At 38.4% G+C, this 15,312-nt stretch overlaps 1 protein-coding gene across 2 annotated transcripts in view; it reads right to left on the bottom strand.

The window, feature by feature from the left end:
• Positions 1 to 15,312, bottom strand: part of rab28 (RAB28, member RAS oncogene family) — a 38,304-nt gene that overhangs the window by 14,581 nt on the left and 8,411 nt on the right. For both annotated transcript variants that reach the window (XM_015387656.1, XM_015387655.1), the window contains exons 3-4: positions 12,144 to 12,232; positions 9,392 to 9,521 (exon numbers count right to left, since the gene is read on the bottom strand). In XM_015387656.1, the coding sequence (XP_015243142.1) occupies positions 9,392 to 9,521; positions 12,144 to 12,232 (219 nt within the window). The remainder of the gene's footprint in view (positions 1 to 9,391; positions 9,522 to 12,143; positions 12,233 to 15,312) is intronic.

Genomic DNA, 15,312 nt, shown 5'->3' with positions numbered 1-15,312 from the left:
ACTGTGACAAGTTTCGGTGCATCTGCAAAGATATTTTGTTCCTTTTTCCATGTATGAGCGTATTGGCATTTGTGGACAAAAAACTAGGATTTTTTAAACCAGGTCCAAGAGTGGAAAGATTAAGAAAAACATTGGTTGGGTGTGTAGATGTAAAATGGCTCTCCTCTGAGATTATGATATCGTCTCTCTCCCTGTGTTGAGATTCTATGGAAATTGTTTTCCCCTTTTGCTAAGCTAAAATTAGCCAATATTCTAAATTTGATCACCCCACTGGAATCTCAAATGGACCAATGTCTGCTTGGAAAAAAAGTTTTTGGCAAACAGGTCACACTGAAGAGGCTCTATGGATTTATTTTGACATATCAATAATATGATTCACATAGAGGCAACCAGAAGTGTAACATACTCCTTAAGGTAGCGATTTATTTTTGCCGTTGGTCACATAAATGTTTCTTAAATTTCACCACAAACTTTTATAAACTTAATCTCCGAAAACATAACAGTGAGTACATGGCTACTTAGGATGTTAAGTAATCCCCACTCTTATATAACTGCAGTCATTTTTCTACAAGTAAGATTAATTATGAGTGGCATTTTATTTAGTCAATAAACTTTGGTGGCAGATTGAGGGAAATGCTTAACAATTTAAAAAGTCAGTAAAAGTGTAATAAATCCTTCTGTGATCGAATTAGACACAGATTTAACATTCACAGTACATGTGGCTAATAAAACAAAAATAAGTGCTGGATTTTATGTGAAGCATTTAAATGACTTGAGTCCAAAATGAGTCAAAGAGAACTCTTAAAAACGGTGGTTTTAGCACCCAGAGCAGAATTATCCTGAACATATAATCCATGGACCATAATGCAAAAGTAGGACTATATTTTCCCTTTCTTAATATTACACAGTTATATCATTTAGAATATATTTAAAGTGAAATAAAGATAAATTTCACCAATTTTCTCCCTTTTCAGACTAAGCTGCTATTCAGATATAAAATAAAAGTCTGTTTCATTAAAATGTAACAGTGCAGATATTGTCTAAGGTTTGCAGTGTTTGTTTAAAAATGCTGGAACACATAATGTACTGCAGCAGATTTTGAGTGTTACTGTAGTATCAATTTAAATGCCAGTTAGAGAAGGGGAAAGTCAAATTAGAGCAGAAATGTCACCGCTCAATGTGGTAGCAATCTTTTGCTGACTTCAGACATTGTCTAACCTAATCTTAACTCGTCGCAGAATTATTAGAAATAATAATCACTATGTTTAAGTGAGAAGGTAAGTTGATAATATTATCTTGACTTTTCTGAATAAGTACAGACAGATGAAGTGCTGTTAGGTAGCTGGGTGTTGTCGAGGAGAGCGGGGCCCATGGAGGAGTCCTCGGGGGGTTCCTGACAGAGACAGAGCGCTCTTTGTGCAGCGGCGCCCCTGCCCTGGTGGCCTTAAACGGACCAGCACTGTCGGGGGACTTGGTTTTCTCCAGGTCAGAAGTGTTCTGTCGACAGCTCATTGATCACAGATCATCTCGTCATTTGATCGCTGCTCGCGATATGATGTGCGGACACAAACACGTGTGCAAATACATGCAGCCACGTATGCACATGAATTCACACTTGAAAAGATAATCAGATACTCCACGGCGGCTATTAAAACAATGTGGTCTTCCTCCCTGGTGAGGGAATGTTAAACAGAGAGTGTCCGGCGGTAGCTTTGCAGGCAGAGAGCAAGCTAGAGTGGTGGGCTGTCCCTGGTATAGTAAAACATGGGGCCACGGGCCTCGCAGGCTGGGTTAACAGGCTCCAAGGACTCATGAAAAGTGAACAAAAAGCCCAGTTCTGAGCCGACCGCACAAGAAGCAGTCCGGGGTTTCACTGGCCATGTCCTCTGCTCTCTCCTGTTGCTGTTAAACTAAGTGGACTTTTATGGGAGAGCAGTAATGGCTGCCTCTGTGAGGCGGCACCATAACTCTAGTAATTATACACAGCTAGAGAAGATTTTTTAGAATTATATGCATCTCATCTCCATACTTAAATCCATGTCTCCACATGCACATTGATGTTAGACTGGCCTCCACTGGCCACAGATGTCTCAGCAGTGAGTCCCAAGGTGGAAAGAGTTGTGATTATATCTGCCTGAATAAACAGCATCAAATATAAAAACTGAACGATATGATGTAATACTTAACAATATAAAAAAAAACAGCAAATATGGCTAAAAAACCTGCAGACTGACTGTTGATTTTTCGCATACATGCATAATATATGCCTGTGGATTCACATCAATCAGGTCTTTGCCCAGTCCTGTGTCAGCACGGGCCCTTCCAGGAATTCCTCCATATCAATGTTGTGAAGCAGTGAAGAAATAAAGTATAGGCTGAGTGTGATGAGGGTTCCAGGCTGCACTTCGGTCAGGTGGCTGAGCTGTGCAACTCAAATGGCCCATGACTTACCACACAAGAAGCTATTCGAAGACTGATCATCTACTGCATGTGCAACAATATTTGCTTTATGGATGGCTAGAATGAATGAGGACTTTCCATGTTTCAACAGGCGTAAGAATCAAGAAAGACGAATACAGGGTCAAAAAAGTTACAATTAAATCCCTGCATTTATAACAGTTACTAAGGACAAACAGTCGACTTTGCTAGAGAAAGGCTACTGATATACTGTAGATCCCTCATAGCTTTAAAAATAGAACAAATGTCATAAAGGGCTGTGAGTATAAGTCCCTGCAGTGGTGATTTTACATCGATTTACGCACCAAAGCACAATGCAGCTGTAATTCTTTATTCATCTCTCTCCATCTTGCAACCTGACTCCCCATTTCCCATCTTTTCCAGATTTGCAGACAGACAGCAGCCTACAGTCAGTGCGGTTAGTGAGAAAATTTGATACACACATTCAGTTTGACCCTTTACCTTAAATAAAATGTGAAGAGAAACAGGAAAGATTGGATTTGCAGTAAACTGTAAACATTCCCGGTCTTTATCCAACCATACACTACGCCTTACTGGGTCTATATACTGTATATATAATGTTTTACAGCGTCGGATCTGTGGTCTTGCTACCCACAGAGCAAATCAGACACTGCTGACGTGTTCATCTATCCTATCTGGGGAGGGGTGAGGGTGCCGGGTATGAGTACTGGGCTTTTGTCCCACCACATGTCTATTGTGGCTAAACCTTTCCCCTGGGGGCAATTAGGACCTTTTAGTTTGTTGTAAGAGGACCTAAGTACGACTGGGTTGAGCCAGGAAAAACATTTTTGAGCTAAACCAAAAACAGAAGTGCATTGAGCTTCTCTGTACTCCTGGACTTCTGAGCATCTCTCTATTAAGAAATGTGCAGGCCTACACTGAACAGACAGGAACTGTGGCAGCTTTACGGGGGCAGAGAGGTGACAGGGTAGGGATTGCTGGGGGTGGCGGGTGCTTCCAATCCACCCAAGGCCAAGCCAAGAGGGCAAACAGCTCAAGACAGACAATGTTGTTGGGCAAAGACATGCTTGGTGAGAAAAGTAGAGTTAGAGGATATCCATGTTTCACTTGAACTTTCACACAGCTGAACGGCAAGAGAAGAGCAGCGGGGTGATGGTATGCAGTGCGATCTGCCTTAGCATGCAGAAAGCAAACACATGCATGTTGTTTAACACAACAGAGACACAGAGCAAATGAAAAGACATTACTGTAAGCAGAGGTAGCAACAGCTGAAGTGTCAGTCTACACACGAGAGATAAGTGTAAGAGTGAGTATTAATGCATGATTAAAAGAGGATGTGTTTGTACAAGGTTAAAATGAATGCACAAGGATGTGTTTAAAGATGTGACAGATTAAAAGAAATACTAGAGCAAAAGAAATAAATAGATAGACAGGTAAGTCATCTTTGAGTGTGTGCATTCTCTCAGTTCTGGGGTCTTATCTCTCTGAAGGAGATAACATTTCCCATGGTAGGCCTGAGTGGATGGCCAGTGATAGAACCACGGAGCGAAGGAAAAAAAAAAACATGAGTGATGAGGAGGGGTTAAGAGAACTGAACCCATTTAAGTCACCCAAATAAGGGCTGTGCGAGCCTGTGATGGATGCTTTGGAGTTCCTGAGGGAAAGAGAGCATGGCAGTGGGAATAGTGATGGGTGGGGAGTGAGCAAAGGGTCCTGCGATCGCCACTTAATGAAAACAAATTGGGTTGACAAACGGTGTGGGCTTAATATCCCAAAAGAAATATGTAAACTAAGTTTGAACAGTTACAACGCCACTTCAGAGTAGCAATCAACCCACTAAATACATGTAGGCTTCAGGAATAAACGAAATGTGCTTCATAAATACAAATTAAAAGTGCCACAGATAAGGACATTTTCCATCAGTTTTTATGTCAACAGTCGTTGATTTAAGAGGCTGTCAAAACAAGCTAAATGTATGACGCAGAGAGGGGAAGATTCCATCAGCTTAGGTTGTAACCTTTTGTAAAAAATATACAACATACTTTGCTGCCTACATTAAGCTGGTTACCAGATCAGAGTATACTAAAAGGTTCTGAGCACTTATGGTTTCAGATCCTTCAAGCTTTTCCCCAAAAGAAGAAGAATTAGATTCCAGAGAAAATGCAGTTGTGTTTCTTTTTTCCTCTGGCAGTACCTGGCAAAGAGTAATACAGCAATGCCCTTCCCCCACATGTTGCTGTGGAATATTTGTAGCAGATGATATGAATGAATGGGATTCATCCCTCTAATAAACTAATACAATTAGTATGATACAGAACTGACTGTATGCAGTACAGCCCTTAAGTAGAGATTTCCTGATCCAATGGAAATCGGCCCGATAACAGACAAAAATCAGTATCTGAATATATATCAGCATCTAAAATGTAAGAAATAATAATGCTCATAGAAGCACTCTGCTTCTATTTAAAATTGACATAACCCTTTGGTTAACCCCAAAATGGGTCGGTCAGCTGTTCTTATACCTCTTGTTTTATTTTAGACATTTATTCTCTGTTTTAGTAATATTACATAATCGAGCCTTTTTAACATCCCACGCGACAAAATAAGTAATAAAAGTATGATTTGTGCGAAAATTTTATCAGGTCAATATCGGTCATCACTAAAAAGTTGCCAAATCCATATCGTATTGACTTGAAAAAGTTGCATCATATGTTAGTCAACATGTTTTTAGTGCATGTCTGTTTCCCTAAAGAGACCTGTACATTAAAAAAGGTACAATATTGTCAATCAGCATTAGAAAGATACTTCTCACTTTTCCCGGTGTCTATTCTATGTCTGCTGAAGATTTTCTACCAAAGATACAATGACAAAGCAATACATTATATGCTATATTAAAGTAACAACAGGAATTAATGTTGGTTGCCTGTTTTAGTTAGAAACTCAAATGACTCTGTAATTTTGATTTCAATTTTGGGGTAAATACTTGGATATTGTGGCCTTTTGTCTCCGGAGTAACGTATCTTGAGAATATTAGAACAGTTCATGCCTTCTTTAAAATGTGTATAATACAGCATAACATGAGGCAGCACTGTAAGCACAGTTCTAGTATGTTTGGACAGACTGAGAGCTAAGCATTCTTCCATTACTAATGTGTTCCAAGAAACCACACAAGTATGTCTTTTTACCAAAGGATATGTGTACGTTTCAATGCAGGCACATAAATAATGGTGTGCACACATGTTGCTTTAGTAAACTTGTTCAATCTGAATTGTTACAAGTGCTCCCATTATTTTGATGAGTGATGGCCTAGTGGTTTTAGCAGAGTGTTTTGTGTCCTGGCAAGGCTGCAGGTTCCTTGGTTGGGGTCCTACAGGCTGCCACACTGGGTCCCTGAAGCAGACCCTCAGCACTACACAGTGCCAGTCCACTGCTCCCTAAGTGATGGGTTAGACGCAAAGGATACATTTAACTGAAATGTACAACGTTTAATTGGCATATAAAGATAATTATTTAAAGGCAAGGGAGCACAAAAACAGCGGGTGAATAAAAACAACACTTAACCCATCATATGCCGAAGGAAAGAAAGGATGTACCTGACATGGTTTAAGGACATGGCCGAGGTACGGTCCAGAGGGGACATAATCATTCAGTGGCCCTGAATAACTAAAAAAGAAAATGAAAGGCAGTCACAGCAATTCTGGAAAATGTAATTCTCAGCAAGAAGCAGTGTAGCCAATGATAATAATAATTAAAAATATATTATACTTTGTTTTACCTAAAAAAAAGGTAAAATAATAAAAAATAGAAAAAATAGAAAAATCTCCAATCAATTGCTTCCCTAAATTTTAAATTATTAGAAAGACTATAAAGGCAGCCTTAGGTTGTTAAACACCAAAATCTCCCACAATAGGAGCCCTCCCAGAGACATAAATCTGAAGTGTTTTGCTAAGCTCCTTGTTATGACTGTACTTCTATTTCAGCAGTCACAAACATGTTGCTGCTCTCTGTGCAACATCATGGGAACCGTCTGAAATCTAAACTCTGCATGAAAAAGAATGTGGTGTGTTCATTGCCCAGCTTACCACTAATGTCCGACAAGGATAGAAACTGGAGGAAGGGAAAAGCTACAGTTCTTGGAGAACAAATATTCAAAGAATCCTAAATCAAATGTGGATAATGTAAAAGACCAATAAAGACAATTTTTAATAAATGCATTTCCTGTCTATTACTGATTTTATTTGCTAGGGTCCAGAATTTGGCTTTCTTCCTGTTGCAAGTTATTTAAGGAATATGTGGCAGCTATGCTAATCTATATGCTAAACATTTTACAAATTCTTAGAGTAAACAAAGTCAGGCTACAATGAGACTACTGTGAATGAAGTCTGCACAATACATTGCAAATAAATCATCGCCATTAAGTCATTGGGTAATATTAATATCACAAACAAATGTTTAGAGCAATAATTGTTTACCAATATCCTAAAACTGCTTTGAACCTATTTTAATATGCCAATGTAATATTTATCCAGCTGGAAACACACCAGTAGCAGTAGATGTTCACACTGGACACAAATGCTAAAAGCCCACAGAATGACTGAGGCACAGATGGGAAAGATGACTTGATTTTGTCATTAAAATATTTACCACTATTATCAGCAGTCCAAGGTTTGTTTTTATCATCACATGAAGATTATTCTTTGTCACTAAATTGTCAAATGGATCCAGGTCTGGACCTTTTCTAGACCACTTAAAATCTTATGTAGCCTCATGTCAGTTACCCTCACAGTTGCTCTTTATCCTCCTTCTCTGTGCCAACAGCATGATGCTGCCACACCATGCTTTTACCAGTGGAGAACCCTGTTCAGGGTGATGTAGTGTTGTTTGCTGCTTTTTATTTTATTTATTTACTTTGTGTGAAAAGGTTTGATTTTGGTCTAATCTGATTGTCTTTTTCCACACCTGCAATGTCCATAAACAGTTTTAAAAATCAACCATTTTCCTTTCACTACCATTTAAAAGTCTCTTTGGGATCAATTAAAAAATTATTCACAGTTATTGATTTGCAACATGCTCTTCTATCGCATAAAACCCATATAAAATGATCAAGGTCAGTGGATTAGATTTGACAAATGTTTAAAAATTTAAGTCATATTAAAGTTTTCCAAAGTGGTCTGATGGAAACGTACAGCTCCAGATGCCGTCTCTCATGTCAGGCTCTCTGAGAAACGACAGTCTTTTCGTGGGGTCCAAAGATTAATAAAGTGACACAAAATAAGTAATTATTCCTATAGGGGCAATCTGTTTGGGGTTTTGTTTTTCTTTTTTCAGCCTTTAGGAACAGAAAATAACAAACACAGCCCGTGAGCAGCTCTGCAGCCATTAGGGGGAGAATGTATGTGTAAAGTAGGTGGGAGGCTAAGGGGAATGAGGAGCCTGATGGTGTGATGAGACTACCTAAATATTACAGTACGCACACTTCACCCACATATCTAAAACCTAGCCTAAATACAGAGGCGCCCAGAGCTTAAGGCAGGGTATCAGTAGTTGCAACGGATGTGAAGACAAGAGAATCTGCTCCAGACAGCTGAATTAAAGCATGACCTATAGTCCCTGTTGAGAAACATTAGGGAGCTTTCAGTGTGCAGGCATTGCTCTGTTAGCTGTTCATCATTACTCGGGATGGTGGACAGTCACCATTACACACACACAGAATCGCCTTTCTTTACAATAACACAGCGGCAGCCATGACTCCACATTTGTCAAGAGGATGTTTAAAAAGAGCTCTCATTATTGGCCTTTATTTTGGAGACGGAGGAGGGGGGGTGCAGACTGATAGGAGAAGATTCATCTGGTTAACATCGAGCTCCTCACCTTAAAGCGACTTCATGGGACTGGATTGGGGGGGGGCGGTCGAGCAAACGGGTACCAACTAGGAGGGAAAGAGCTGCTGATAAGAAGTAACCTGGGTCTGTTGGCCAAGAGATGTTAAATCATAGTCAGTCACTCCCATGAGTTCACAAACATCAGCATTCCCATTGCTCTAAAATTCTCTCTTATCAGACCAATCAGTTATCCGAGTGCTCCAACAAACACGTCTGCTACCATCAAAACACTCACTCCTTCACATGAAAACACACACACACTCGAGAAAATGGCTGAAGGAAGAAATTCATCCAGAAAAGCTCAGCCTTACAAGTCTGACCTCATTTTTAGCAACAACTATATGAAATCAACTATGCTACAAATAATTTAAACAAATTTTTAAAGCATGCAAAGCCTTACAAAGCCTGAAGAAGTACTTCAAACTGTAACTTCAACTTGTTTTTAAGAGGATTTTACACAATATATTACGACAAATAAGAGGGTAATTGTAAATGGCTTGCATATTTACTCAGCCTTATTGAGTTTATCATTTATAAAGGAAAAAAACTAATTTCTTATATTTAAAGCTGCATGTGGTTTGGGGCATGATTCTACCAACATCACTTGTCTCAGACTCGGACAGGATGGAGATCATCTATGAGGGTTGATTTTCAGGTCCTTCCACAAAGTCCGAGTCAGACAAGGGAAACGTTATCAGGCTTTTGTCTGATCCGTTCCATTCTAGCTTCACCTTAATGTTCAGGTGGGAGGTGAATTTCTGAGACGCTCCAGGGTTTTTTTTTCCCCACAGGAGTACTCTGTAAACAACTGTAAGCAGTTTGGTTTTTATGAGGCTGATTTTTAATCAAAGTTCTCCAGGAAAAAATCTGAAGCCTTCAAATAATTTACTTTTCTCTATTTTTTATTTAGGGATTTAAAAGTAAAGGGGAGAAGATACAAGAAATATATATTTTTCCTTACTCACCATAATTTTTGGTTGCAACACAAAAAACACGCGGAAAGTTCCATAGAGATCTAAATAATTTTTTAAGGCAATGTGTGTGTGTGTGTTCTTGATTGTTATACTTACTTTTATTGCCCACCAAGAAAACAACGGGCTGGATATCAGATTCCTCGTTGGCTTTCTTTACCAAGTTGAACCAATCCTCCAGGTTCTCAAAGCTCTGGTAGTTTGTAATGTCGTATACTAGAAGAACCCCCTGTAGTAGAAAAGGAAACTATAAGATTATCAGTTGATGATGTAATAAATGTCCCCAAAAAGGGGGGGAAATGACAGGTTTTGTTGAACTTTATCTGACTCAGATTACTGACAGCTATCAAGTAAAAATGGAAACAGTAGGTGGCACTGCTTCTCTTTTTACTGTGAAGGATAGACCTACAGTGATGGGGACAAACTGACTCAGCTAAAAGTTAACAACCCAACCACTAATACTATTTGCACAGGATTGCAGGCATCCATGTGGACCTCATCTTAAATGAAAATATGAATTTGTGCACGAATACCTTTATAATTTGTCATCCATAATTCAAATTCGCTGAGGTCAACTTAGGTTATCTACTCTGAGCTAATGAATGTAGCCTGTCTGCTTGGAGACAGCTTTTCTCCACCCCCAGTAATCCAGAATAGTGAGGAAAGAGTCCCGCAGCAAAAGCAGACTCATGCTGGAGCAAACAGTGGGGTCAGGAGGAGCTATTTACATAAACATAAGAATAAATCACAAAGTAAACAAGCAGAAAACTTGAAAACTTAAATCGAGATATAAAACACTGATTGAGCTCAGCTCGTTAACAGTACTAAAACTTTTACTTTCCTTAAAGCAAGGATGGCAAAGCAGAGAATGCAGAAGAAAACAACTCTCCTTTTACAGCATGATGCAACATGACTGAAAAGCCTTTTGTTGCTTTTTGTTCAACCGACATGCACTGTCACAACAGGCAGTGTTGGTGACGACAGCTTAGACCTCCAACAATTAGTCAGAGCCTTTCTGAACACCCATGATTGATTACAAGAGATTTGGGTCAAACCGTTGGTGTTAAACTTTATGCTACATTGATGAGAAAACTCAAAGTAAGCAAAGTGTTATAAATTGGCAAAGATTTAAGAAGGATTGATGATTAAACTTTCAGTATGCTTTGAAAAATGCAGGCAAGGATTCACTTTAAAGCAGGATAACCATTCTTGTTTTCTTATCTAGACTATTTAGATGGAAAGTCACACATTTTGATTTCTTGTATTCAAAGGGTGCACCTACTGCAGTTTTCTAACCAATCACAATCTTTAAAAAGTCTGACCTGCAGATGCAGTTTTGGCCAATACAGATCTCGGGTGTTATAAGGTCATAATACACCTTTGATGTATTATTGAAGAAATAATACAAGCTTTTTAATCTGCACATGAGGTAGTGCTCTGAAATGTAAAGTTTATTAAAAAGAAATTCAAATTAAGGAAATTAGGGGCCATTAATCAAGATCTTTTGGTCCATCACTATTTATATAGGAACACATTTTGTACATTCAGAGTATTAATAGGGACACAGCTCAGCTGCCAGAGTAAATTGATCCTCCTACTTGATGCTACAAGCAGCAGTATCTTTAATAATTGCAATTCTGGTTACACTTTCAATGGATGCAGATCCTTGCAAAAGAATATATACCCCTGGAAATGTGATTCAGAGCTCACCTGATATGAAACCAGGAGATATTTCGAACTTCGATTAAATCTAGCTGTTCTCTAATCTCCTTAGAATCTCTTCAGTAATAACTGAAACATCTGCTCCAATTTGATGGGTAAACTAAATACAAGAGAATCCCAGAAGAATTCCTGTCATTGCAAAACACACAGCATGGAATGTTTAAGACCTAATTCTGTGGCCAAGTAAAAGTCTAAATGCAACTGGGAATCGGTTGCATTCACAGACATGCAAATAAGTCTGGAGATGTTCGAAGCTTGCAGAGATCAATAACAGACATTGCTGTTTTCACTTTTCAGTTTGTATAATTATCACTGGAGCAGAATAACAAAGTCTAGCATTTCAAAATATTCTTCCTGGTTAAAAAAAAAGCATATTTTGGTTTGACATAAACTATTAAAACATTAAGTAGGAAAATAATAATTTTGAGCTTCTATTCTTATTACATTTTTTACTTTTAAATTGTTAAATATCTTTAACAATAATGACTGTATTATAAAACACTTTTATAAAAGGGGCTGAACAGTACAAGAAAATAAGAGGGAATTTAGAACAATACAGATAATAAACAAATAAGCAAAAAGCAGAATTTAGGACAAATAGGACAGAGTAAACAAGTGGGTCTTAAAATGAGCAATAAAAACCTGCACAGAATCCACCGGCCGGATGCGCAGAGGAGGGTCGTTCCACAGGAAAGAAGCACGAAAAGAGAAGGCGCACTCACCGACAATGTTTCTTCGTGCTTTAGTGATTTTAAAAAGGCATGTTCCTTGAGATCTAAACGCTTGAGGAGGGACATATAAGTGCTGAAGTTTCGAGAGGTAATAGGGCAGCAGACGATTTAAAGGCTTGTAGGTGAGCAACAGGATCTTAAAGTCGGCTCTAACATGACAAGGCAGCCAATGGAAGGATAAAGGGAGCAACGGAGCATTAAAGTGATAGATCTGATTTTCTGCTGCACAGGTTTCAAGATCTGGAAACTAGGAATATGTTGGCTTTTTTTTTGGTTTCTATAAAAACACTTATGTTTTTCTCTTATTACAAGTGATTTAAAGAAAATATGCATATTTTTGCAGTTTGGAGGTAGAATAAAATCAGTAACATAACCAGAGTCAGCTAGTGTGTACTTACATGGGCTCCATATACATATTTATCCAGCATTTTCCCCCCTAATGTTTGGCCTCCAATGTCCCACACCTGAAGAGTCACATTCAAGTTACCTGGAATAAAAATATGACACAGAAATAAAAAATAATTAAATCAACATGACCACATGTACTAAAAATGCACCATCTAATATTCCAAATAAATAAGAGTTAGTGGCTTAAATGTTCAAAAATCTGGATTTTTATTCCGTTCATGACATTCAATTAAATTAAGATATTTCACCATTTTAGTGTATATAACACATCAAAAAATATGTACTCTGCTGCATTTTTTTATCTAATAAGTCAGGTTAAAGAGACTTTGATTAATAATTCTGCTATTCCTTCATTTTCAGTTTAATCCTTTATTTTTACTTCTGAAAAAAAGGAACACAAGACTTTTATCATGTTCATTCCACTCCTTAGAATAAAAAGTTGAAATTGGATGGACAGAAGTAAAAGAAAACTTGAAATCTGCATCGGTTAGGCAAACACTAATTGCTCCATTACTTTTTAAAAATCAATGTTTGATTTAAGAGTTATGTGTTCCTTTAATCCTCTGTCAGCTAATATGATCAAACAAAAACAGAAAGGGACAAAATATGACATGCCTGTCATTTAAAGATTTCTTTCCAGGATTCTTTTTCCTTAAACATCATAATTCTGTGGAAATAATGGATCAACTCTAACCACAGCCTGGACTTTCCAAACAAGCATTTTTTTTTTTTGTTATATTAGAATTTTTAATATATAAAAAAGCCATAATTACTCTTTCATGCAAAGGGCTCTTAAACTATCAGATCAAGGGGATGAATATGTTCGCCTACCCTCTAATTTTCAAAGTCTCAATACACTAGTTGTAAGAAAATGACTTTATATTTGCCCGGGAAACGTTGTTTGTGTTGCACCATCTCCTGCCAAGACGGTAAAGTGAGGAGAATTATGCACAGTTGAGGAAAGTCACAATAATTAAACGCAATATTAAAGAAATGGGAAGACTGTTCTGCTTATGCCTGTGGAAAGAGAAAAGAAGAGCTGAATCACGGGAAGTGAGAGAAAGACTAGAAACCAAATAAATATTTTCTTCCATTGGAAAAGGACTTAGAAAAAGAAGAGGGAGGTCCGGACAGTGGAGAGTTTATATTTGAGCGATGAAAGCGCTGCGCTGGCCCTGCAGCGCTGATGAGATGGGGGCGCATGCTATGGACCCCCTTTAAAAGTCCTCCTTTTAAATAAAAGGACGGAAACATCAAGGTTCACAGTCGCTTCATCTAGACTATACACTGTCAATGTCAGGTTACGGCCAGAAAGGCATGAATTACGGCTTTTTTTGTGTGTCATAAAGAGCCATCCCCACCCACCCAGCATGCTCAGACACCAGCTTTATTTGTGTTTAAAAAAGATTCATGCTGACTCGACAGAGCTGGTGTGTGTTTGCATAAGTACAGCAAGAAGCACAATATGCAACGGTGAGAAATACTAAAACTAGACTTTCACCGATCTGGTTTCTGATGTTCATTATTTTTGTTCATCTTTCTGGTCTGATCTGCTGATTGCATTTTTTTATGGAACAATAGCACATTAAATAGAAGAAACTTGTGTTAATTGTTTGATTATGGTTAAAAATAAAAAGAATCATGATATTGTATTTGTTCATAAATCAAAGAGTTTTAACAAAGTGGGGAAAAAAGAGAGCAAGAAAGGCATACCCTGCTGTTTAATACCTTTATAGTCTAAAAATGGGGGGAGCTCCTGGTTTTAAAGGTTTTTATAGAAAGAAAATCTGATTTTTCCCTATCTGAACAATAAATCACCCGTTGACAGTCGATCCATAGCTGTTAGTAACGTCAAACAGAAAACATGTAGCAAATATCACCATCCTTTATTGGATTTGATGTGAAGAAAAATACCCAATAGGTCTGACAGACTTTATCAAGTAGATTTCAGCTCCTGTCAGTCCCCTACACAGCCTGTACCTCACGGCTTTGGCAGGGACATCTGGAAGAGGTATTGTTATAAAAAGCACACACAGAGGAGGTTGTTGTGAGCCAGTCGGCCTCGCCTCACCTCTGCCTGCGTTGGAAAATGTACATTAAGTTTGACAAGCTGGGCCTTCATGGGGAGAGGGGCCAGCGCTGGCTATACGCTACTCTCCCCCCTGCAGCAAAAGGCCCTTACAGCCAATAGAGCCCCACACAATTTCTCCGATCCAAGGGGGTCCATACTAAATTTGGGACCACCCAGCTTGAGGAGCCGCTCTCCTCTTCATCAGCTCATCAACACCCAATTCCCCAGAAAATGGGCCATTTAACAACTGGGGTGTTGAATCCAGCTTTGTTGCCGCCCCAGTGATACAGATGTATGAAATCTATATTAAAGAGGAGCCAACAGTTTAAAGCTGGAAGGACACTGAGTTTTTAAAAAGAAAAAAAGGGAAACTGAATAGAGAGTAGAGGTCATACAATTAACAGCATTTGTTCATATTCATGTTAAGGAGCTGAGCCCAGGCTATGCTTTTAGTTGGCTCTTTTCAGCCAGACTTCACCACAACATTTTTGGGGGTTTAGTTCTCCTAAGCCCCGTGAGCTGAAACGGACACAAAATCAAAACAGAATCCCTTCTGCCAACTCACGAATCAGCATGACTTTTACTTTTAGCACTTAATTTGCCCTCGCTTGATGTTGTTTTATTAGTAATGAAAGAATGGAGCCACTTTGCAGATTTCTGGATCTTAAGTTTTGGCCAAGGATAAATAAAAGCCATTTAAAACACAGAAAATCCCCAATTTAAGAAAGAAGAGTTAAAATAGGAGGTGGTCTCTCAATCAATTTGTTTTTAAGAAGTGAGGAATATGCAGAGAAAACTTCCACTTTAGTTTGTTAAACAGAAACAAAAAGCAATTAACAAATATCAACTATATTTTAGAATTATATGAAAACTATATTTGAAATAATACTGTGTTCAAAAATTTGGGCATAAATCTGCTCACTGGGGTTGTGGAGTGCAGAAAGAAATATGCCGTTTGCTCAAAAGAGGAGAGCTTTCAGAGTGAATAAGGCTGAGAAATGGCAGACACTGGACAATGAGGAACTAGCAGAAAAGTCACATTCAGCTCCCGAAATAACGTTAATGAAAAGCTCTGCCTCATAATGAAA

The sequence above is a fragment of the Cyprinodon variegatus genome, unplaced genomic scaffold, assembly GCF_000732505.1.
Source record: "Cyprinodon variegatus isolate N-32 unplaced genomic scaffold, C_variegatus-1.0 Scaffold400, whole genome shotgun sequence".
Lineage (NCBI taxonomy): Eukaryota > Metazoa > Chordata > Actinopteri > Cyprinodontiformes > Cyprinodontidae > Cyprinodon > Cyprinodon variegatus.
Note: the sequence above shows the minus strand (reverse complement) of the source record. Positions and strands in the feature narration are given on the sequence as shown.